General features: G+C 32.7%; 1 protein-coding gene across 1 annotated transcript; it reads right to left on the reverse strand.

The window, feature by feature from the left end:
- Positions 1-367: 367 nt before the first annotated feature.
- On the reverse strand, positions 368-5,092 carry LOC127854610 (uncharacterized). The gene is made up of 5 exons (XM_052389673.1): positions 4,942-5,092; positions 3,700-3,917; positions 1,793-1,980; positions 1,390-1,476; positions 368-378 (listed from the first exon to the last, which is right to left on the reverse strand). The coding sequence occupies exons 2-5, from the start codon at positions 3,915-3,917 to the stop codon at positions 368-370; spliced, it is 504 nt and encodes a 167-aa protein (XP_052245633.1). The 5' UTR covers positions 4,942-5,092.
- Between the last annotated feature and the right edge of the window lie 3,768 nt (positions 5,093-8,860).

The raw sequence follows: 8,860 nt of genomic DNA on the forward strand, positions 1-8,860 counted from the left end.
TCACGAACTAATAATCTCATCAGTACTGATCAAGTGTTCTTGTCAAGTGTTCGGCAAAGAGGAAATCTTTCTTTCCCGTATAATTGTACGATCCTTTGATGTTTCGTCCTGCTCTGTATGGAAGCTCCTGACCAGCTTTGCTATTTTTTAATGGTCTGGGTTTTGATAACGTCTGGTGTTTCCAGTAGAGAGTAGAGGACTTAACAGACATTACAATCAATTGCAGCATTAGTTGTTACAATGTTTTATAGTTATTTTGTTAACCTATTATCATTACTTTAAAAAGAACTTAAAACATGATTGTTAAGTGAAATCACATCATCTTAATATGTAAGAAATAAATTATTTACTGTTACAACAACATAGACTACTTAATATCTACACATCAAACAAAACAAAAAACCTGACTAAAGCTTACGAAGGCACTCAGTTGACTTTATACTCTCTTTAATGGATGTGCACACACTTAAAACATACTATACCATTGGATGCTAATGTTTTGTCATATTCAGTTTACAACTTTTTGTTAAAACATTGTTAAAAATTATGTTTGTTCTAACATGTTTCCAGTATTTGATGTCAAGTGACAGCCTTGTACACTACACCGATTTATTAAATAAATGTACTAGTAATAAAAGAAAAATTCTAACTCAGCAGATACAAAGCAAAAGATGTTAAGAATCCATATAACATGTAAGAAGTAAAACATTTAAAGCATGGAATGCACTTGGTTTGAGAAAAAAACAATGTTGAAGCAGAAAGAAAGGACAGGTGAAAATAATTAGTATTAAGGGTTGCTGTACTCTAAATTGTACGCCACTAACCGCTAAAGATATAGTACATTAGTGAATAGTACAATGTAACAAAAGTGTGAATATGTAAAAAGTTAAGAAAAGCCACACACCAAATACTTACACTTTTGCGATATAAGCACTCACCATAACAAAAGATACTTACCTTAGCCATTCTTTTAATATAACTGTTTCCCCACATAGAAACGCACATTTATTTTGAACTTGTTGCTTAATTGTGTACACGTTTATTTTAATTTCTTTTATATAAAAAGTGTTTCTGGTTGCTGTGTTTTAATATTAATGAAGAATAATGTGGGAGAAACACTTAAACACTTACTTTAAATATATTAGCTACTGCAACATAAGTTTGAAGTAAAAAAAAATAGATTAACATATACTGATGAGAAAATCTACATCAATACACAAGTAAATTTCTTTTTTGTTCAAAAAGTGTTCAGATATGAGATTTTCATCTTGCTATTTAAATAAATATGTCACATGTTCAATTTCTCGCGCTCATCTTGTTTGTTACAGCTATATGTGTAATTTCTAATTTCATTTCAGTAGCAATTAAATGAAATGTTCAAAAACATACCTTTCTCAGTTTCAATTTGTTGTGCCTCTTTCAGCAGTTCCTCATCGGTCATCTCCTTGTAAGCAGCTGATGTAGGGGACACCTTTTCTATATATGAAATTGAACCATGTTGGAATACAAAATATTATTAATAACTGGTGTATCAATTTTAGCTAAAATTGGACTGTCATCAAACATTTAAATGGATACTCTTTCAATGGATAAAACTATGTGACATTGTTCTCCTGGTTTATAACAAAACGGTCTTGCAAAGTAAGCCAGCATGAACCTTTACACACAAATATGCAAGGTACAAAACAATTTTGTCTTCACACCAAAATGATGAGTTTACCAGTAATTATTTTTCATGTTTTTACATAAGCAAAATATATGTTGCATAGTGTGTAGCTATACAAAAATGTACCTTTTGGCTTTGACTGTCTTTTTGAATTGATCATTTGGACGCCCTCTTCAAACAGCTCCATATACTTCTTAAGAGCCATCTTGTTCGCATACACCTTATTGTGTGAGGGCTCGTCTTTTTCGGTGTCAGCCACAATAAACCCAGCATAACCAGGTGAATTTTCCAGGAGCCACTTGAAGGTCTTACCTCTGCAAAGTTGCAAAGTTATGTTTTCGCTAACATTTTATTTTTCCACTTTACAAATTGTGTACACAAAAAAGAATATTCACTTCTTTTTGACGATGCTGCGAAGCATCGTCTTAGTTATCATATCATGAAAAAATTCTTCACAAGGGCAACCTATGTAAAAGACCGAGCCAGTCCGATTGAGATAGCTCGATTTTTCTAATCGGCATACCTCGCTGATTATCATAGATAAAGGTATAGGAAGCACAGCTATAAATAGGATAGCGTATTCTGGGAAAAGATTTAATAATACTTTGAAAACGTTAATTTTAAATCAGTTATATTCAATCCATTATATGTTTATAGATCAATGAAACAACTATGCATTTTCTGTATTGTATTTGACATGTGTCGTGATTCAGTATATAAACTGCGAATCAAAACGTGTATAATTAACTTTCAACGCGATCATGAGTGTAAAGAAAAGAATTATTTCGAACCTGCCATTGTAAACGTTCTAGCGACTATGGTATATAAACAGCATAATAGCCGTATCATATCTGTGATACTCGCTCTTCTGCATGCTTTCTCATTTTGCATATTTAATAAACTTTTCAAACATAAATTACAGAGCCACATCAGTTCACATACTATGTTTGACAATTCATTCGTTTGTTGGATATTGTTTGCTGTTTTAAAAACATATTAGGTCATATCGCGGAGATTTAGTTAACCTTACCATGTGTTCATGGGCGAACTCACGTATTCAAGTGCTCTTACGACTATGTGCTCATACCCACTTTCGATCGGGAATCATCATGAAATTATTGCCGTACTCAGCGAACAAACATGTCTTAGCTTATTGAATTAGAGAAAAAGAACAATAATCAAAAGAGAAAAAGTATATGTTCATGCACATGGGATTGTGAAATGACGTCCGTACACATAGCATCATTAACTTAGGAAAGGAAACAACGAAATATAAAGTTTGGTATGATATACATGTGAAATTAAAGAGCATGGTGTAATTAAAGAGCATGTCAAGTTTTGAATTTATATGCTGAGACGTAATGTTATAACCCACAAACGTTTTACTGTAACAGATTTTTAAGACAAGTGGTACAGAAAATAAACGTTGAATACCTTTTTTAAAAGATATTTCTTGTTATATTGGATCGAGAATGTAACCCGCCTCCCAGTTTCGCTGAAAGGATCAAGTTCCCCACGGGTACTACTTCCCCGTACCCGCATTTTTTTTTTCGTACCCTACATTTTTCGTACCCATTTTTTTTGTACCCAATTTTTTTTTCGTACCAAAATTTGTGCTCGTAACCAAGTTTTGTTTCGTACCCAATTTGTTTCCTACCCAATTTTTTTTCGTAACCAAATCTTTTTACGTACTTAATTATTTTTTGGCATAATTTTTGTACCCAAAATTTTCGTACCCTTTTTTTCCTACCCAAAATGTTCGTACCCACATACACAATTGTGGTGACGTAAATACTTTTAAATAGATGCTTTTATATCAATCCTCTTCAAAAGCATCGTCACACCAGTACTGTCAGTACTTTGATTAAAGTAACCAGTGCAAAGATATCAGTCCTGCCAGATATTTGTCAGGCATTGTCAGTTTTTGTCTGTTTTGTATGACTGTCTAACAGGTTTAAAAGAATCTGATCAGTTACGAAAGTAAACTACTGAACAGAGATAAGGTAATATAAATAAATGGAACTGTGGATCACCTAAACTGGCCAAATTCAATTTTGAAACATCCCATTACGTGCTTCTGGTTTTTAAAATCTCCCCCACTCTGCTTGCACAGCTCCACTGCCTCGTCTTTTACAATGACTGCTTTCCGTGCTGGCATCCACTGTACATCTTTTGCCTTTATAGTCCTGGCTTCTAGCGTGTCAGTCATCACCAGTTGCCCATCGATCTTCTTACGGAATAGAGGTTCCATCTTGCAAAAGATAGAATACTCTGCATGCAACTAAATTCAAATAAAGATTAATTACTTATTGTAATAAGAAGTTTCTCTGTCTATTTATATAAAATATCAAAGAAAAATAGAGTACTATTACTATTTGGTGATAATTTAACTTTAAACATAAAACCCAGTAATGAAACCAATAACTTTCCATAAACCACTTCCTCTCACTGACTCCAATCTCTACCGTTAATTCCAGACTGTAAAACTTTTACCAACCGTTCATCTCTAATCATAAGCCTTACCTCCACTCCATACTCACTAACCAATCATACATTACCTTTTATTTCTTGCTCCCAATTGCCTTATATCAATTAGCATATATCAATTAGCACTTACTGACTAAGAATCTTTAGATGTGAAGTTCAAAAGGTTACTTAATAAAAAGCAGATGTGCAAAATACATGACTTAATTATAAGGAAAGTGTTAAGTAAAACAGCTAAGGACTTTTCATACACACACATAACACAATGTACTTAATATCTCGTCAATGATGTAATCAGAAATAAATTAATTATTACAAATATTAGACAAGAAACTTCTTGCATCCTTCCAATGTTCCTAATCATTTCAAGACCTTAATCTGCAATGACCATGGAAAACATAATCAGTTCATCGTGTTCTACTTTGATTAACCTAGCTTGCGGGCTATCAGCAATCAGAATTTTTCTATCATTTCAACACCGGATCCATCTTTGCAATAAAACATAAACATAGGAACTATTTATACTATTTTTTGGGGTTGAGTTGTAATTAAAACAATCACCTATTGTGATATTTAGATAATATACCTTAAAATTCTATTTCATATGCTGTAAAGCAATATAATATACCCATGTTTACACCTATGTCTGATTATTTTACGTTAAACTTTAATCTGTATACCTCCGTATCCGAATATTTTCTATCTGGATTCTACACTTACAAATGTTTTTCAAGATATGCGTGATATGAGTATTTAACTTAATACGCTTACATGTTCCAATTTCAAATTACCTTTTTTTCTTTCACAGAAGATCATAAATATTCACACAAACTATCCAAAACAGGACTTTTATTCGTTGTTTTTGTTGTTCATTCTAATTATATGCTATCAATGTAAGTTTGCTCTAGAAGTATTTCGACGTTATCAACACTGTGTCCTTTGTTGCAGTGTACTATAGACCGTTCCAGAATTTAGTCATTACCCAATTATCTCCCCTGAATACTCTCCGCGTCCGCCATTACACTGCTGCTAAAGGAGGCAGTCTACAGTTTTGTAGCCATATTTGCGCATTGGCCCCTGTCAATTTCCTGAACTTCAGGTATATGACCTTAACAAAATTGTTTTTTTGACTCCAGGAGCTTAAACGTAAGTATAAATGGTCAATATTCTAGCAATTTCACTTGTTTTCAGTAATTCGAAACTAAGTGACCTGGAATTTAGTCAACAACAACAACACGCTGAGTGAGAAGTAAACACATGTACTTCCTGCTTGAAGCAGGCGGCATTTGACAGATTTCAACGGTGGGTTTAAATAAGTTAAAGTGCAAAAAAAGTAAACGGTAATGACCCATTTTGTTTGGCTCAGTTTGAAAGCATTTGCTGTGATGGTGCAAAGCAAGTTGTCCACTGTGTGCGTATTGTTACCCGGAAAGATAAAAGTGATTGCCGGGTTTATCTGAAAATGGGTTTTTACGGTCAAGTTCCGAGACCTCCGAAAAGGTCTATTCTACCCCAGATATCAGTTTAAAGTGCATTTTCTGTATTGTTTTGTGCTTTATTTGCAAGCTGTTGATGAGCTGCACTGAAAATTGTCTGAATCTATTTTCAGGTTGTGACTGAAGGCCTTGTTTTGAGGGTGTTTTGCAGACCAGTGGTTGTCGGCCTGGGGATTTTCAAGAAAAACTGTAGACTGCCCCCTAACAACCGGTAACATATATAAGAGAGCACCGATTATTCAACGGATGAATTTCTTTCTTAATTCTAAGGCCGTCATGACATCACCTTGGTTGTATGAAATAAAGTTTTTCTGCCAGGGGAGATGTTACGTAATTGTTATGACAGAAAAATGTTTTGAAAAACATGCATTTTTATGTATTTTTCTAGGAAAACTAACACATTGACACACTAAAAAAGCATTTAATTAAATTAAATGCAATATTTTTCATTTGATTATTTGCATCAATCTTAAAATCGTGTAAGCCTTTGCATTCCAGTGTTTAATTGCCCCTTTGTTCTGCATAATCCGATTATCTCGTTTTGATCAGATATTGTCCAGACTTAACTAACAACATGGTGTAATAAACCACACTGGGTGGCAGATGACAGTCTGGTCATTAAACACAATTGATGATGCCACCATGTCTCCTCTTTCTGGTAGTATTTAGCAGTCATCTGGTTGGATAATTTACCCCCGACATACTTAACAGTTGCGTACATTAGATATGTTACATATTGTACAAATTAAAAGTTATGTCCGATATAGAATATCAGAAATTGTACACCGTAAAGATACTAGCCCGTTTAATTAATAAAAAAATAAAGTATTTAATAATTATAAAATTCACGTAAAAATATTTAACGTATTTAGAGGGTATCGGTTAATTAAAACTATGTCATTCCGTATGAAGATTTAATGTTACGGCATGCACGAACGACATCATAACAACAAGAAATTACATTTGACACCAACAGAGGAAAAGCAATGTTTAAAAAAACAATATGTATATAAATATATGTGTGTTAAAATGTTAGATATTTGTCACTCATACTCACTAGTAACGAGCTTTTAATACACATGAGTTCACCGCTCAATTGGCATAATGTGAAGTTGTGTTTTTTAGTTGTATGTTAATATTCCTCAATAGCGTCATTCTTTGTACAAAACCCATCAAATTAAAATTACATGTAAATACCGTCATGCACTTCGCTTTTAATAGGGCTTTGTAGTACGTTTATTTTCAATGCACACCTTACACTTTCTATCACTCACGTGTTTATCACACTAGCGAACTCATGCCATTGATAATTATATTTTTATAATTAGATGTATTACAATTGTAATTTATTTAAGCTTTTGCAAAAAAAAAACACAACAATACGGCTTATGCATAGAGCTCTTTGTTGTGTCAAATTGTCGGCCTTTCAGTCTTCAGGTAATCTTAACTTTGATGCTAATGCCGCGTTTTTTTAAAGATGCAAATAAATGTATTAATAAATTCGTTTTGCACTAAATAATATATTTTTGAAATATTATTAAGGTGTTTTTTTTCCATAAATTGACTAAACAAGTGTCGTTATCCATATGTTTTGCGTTACTGCACAGACCTATAAAATAGATGTTTTTAGTATTTTAGCTGTATAGCTGTAACATGATTTCAAGATGAAAATCTATTCACCTAGATATATTCAAATTCTCTTCATATTCCGTATAATCACCTAAAAGATCGTCAAGATCAATATCACTCTCTCATGATAAAAAGTTCGGTTTTTTACGTGACATATTTCCAGCTCACAAAATTTAATTTAAATCCAAACAACAATTTTGTTTATCTCTGACTTAAATAAGAACAAGAAAAATAATGGAAGGCGTATCAAAAATATCATACTTAATATACTATGTTATGATTTTAGAATATAGAGTTTTACCAATTAAGACCAATTACAAACAATTAGCGGTTACAGTAATTAATTTCGCGAGAATCTTTAATATGTTTTAATTAAAATATAATCTACTTGATGTTGCGGCTATTAAAATCAACACAACAATACATGCGTGAATTATTTGTAACAAGTTAAAAGTAAAAAGTCTAATCAAAGACATAATATGAGTGAATGAACCGGCAAATTTTCGCCGATGATCACCACTTGATTACACACACACAAAACAAATACACGAAAGCATTTTAAACATTTTATTTTAAACAATCAATCTCAACTTCAAACAATCATTTTAACAACAAAAATGTGATAATCGCCTGAAAATAATTCATTAAGTAATTTATTTATCCGACATCGGCGAAGCGGGTATTCTCTACGTCTTTGGCTTTTTGAATCGCATACTCGCAGTAGTTAGCAGCAGTGTAATGGCGGACAGTCACGTGACTGACAATATGGCGGCGGTCACAAGGCTATTACATATGTTCATTTAATCTTTGATGAAATCGGAAGGTAGCATTCAAATAAGTGTTTTGTTTGTAATCTAAACGTTTCATTGCGCTGATCGAACCTAGGTTTCTGCAGCCAATTGTATAAATCTGGATAACTCTTATCCAGTGGATAACTTTTAGTTATCTTCATTTTTTTAAATAAGATAACCAAAAGTTATCCGCTGGATAAGAGTTATCCAGATTTATACAATTGGCTGCTGGTGTTATATTAACCGTTAAATTTTAAAATTGTATAATATTGCTTAATCGGCCGCAACAAACATATATTCCTCTGCTTTTAACACTCTTATTATAATCGTTTGGAAAATAAAGCTATGAAACGATGTTATACCATTGGTTAACACTACGATAAATTAAGTGTTTAAAGTAAACACATTGTTTCAGTACTCGTGATAATAACAGTTCAATGTATAATTCTGTTAACCTGACACAGGTGTGTTAAAAGGATGATCGTTTAATGATTTCAAAGGGAAACTACTGTTAAAAATACCAAACTTAACGTATCACAGCGGTTACTCCCCATATTGCACCTTGCGTTAACAGAACAGGGCATACTATTATTACACATAACACGGACTCTAGTCAATATACGCTCCGTGCACATAAACTTTACAGTTTCTAGTATTAAACAAAATAATACTACAACATACATGAATAAAGTAAGTTGATTTAGCAGAAATGTTATAGAATATTAATTGATGAACTTTACAGATAATTAAACAAAACAGGTTTTATATCGCATGTTAACAGTGTATCTATCTAA

Source organism: Dreissena polymorpha, chromosome 13 (genome assembly GCF_020536995.1).
Source record: "Dreissena polymorpha isolate Duluth1 chromosome 13, UMN_Dpol_1.0, whole genome shotgun sequence".
In the NCBI taxonomy this organism is placed as follows: Eukaryota; Metazoa; Mollusca; class Bivalvia; order Myida; family Dreissenidae; genus Dreissena; species Dreissena polymorpha.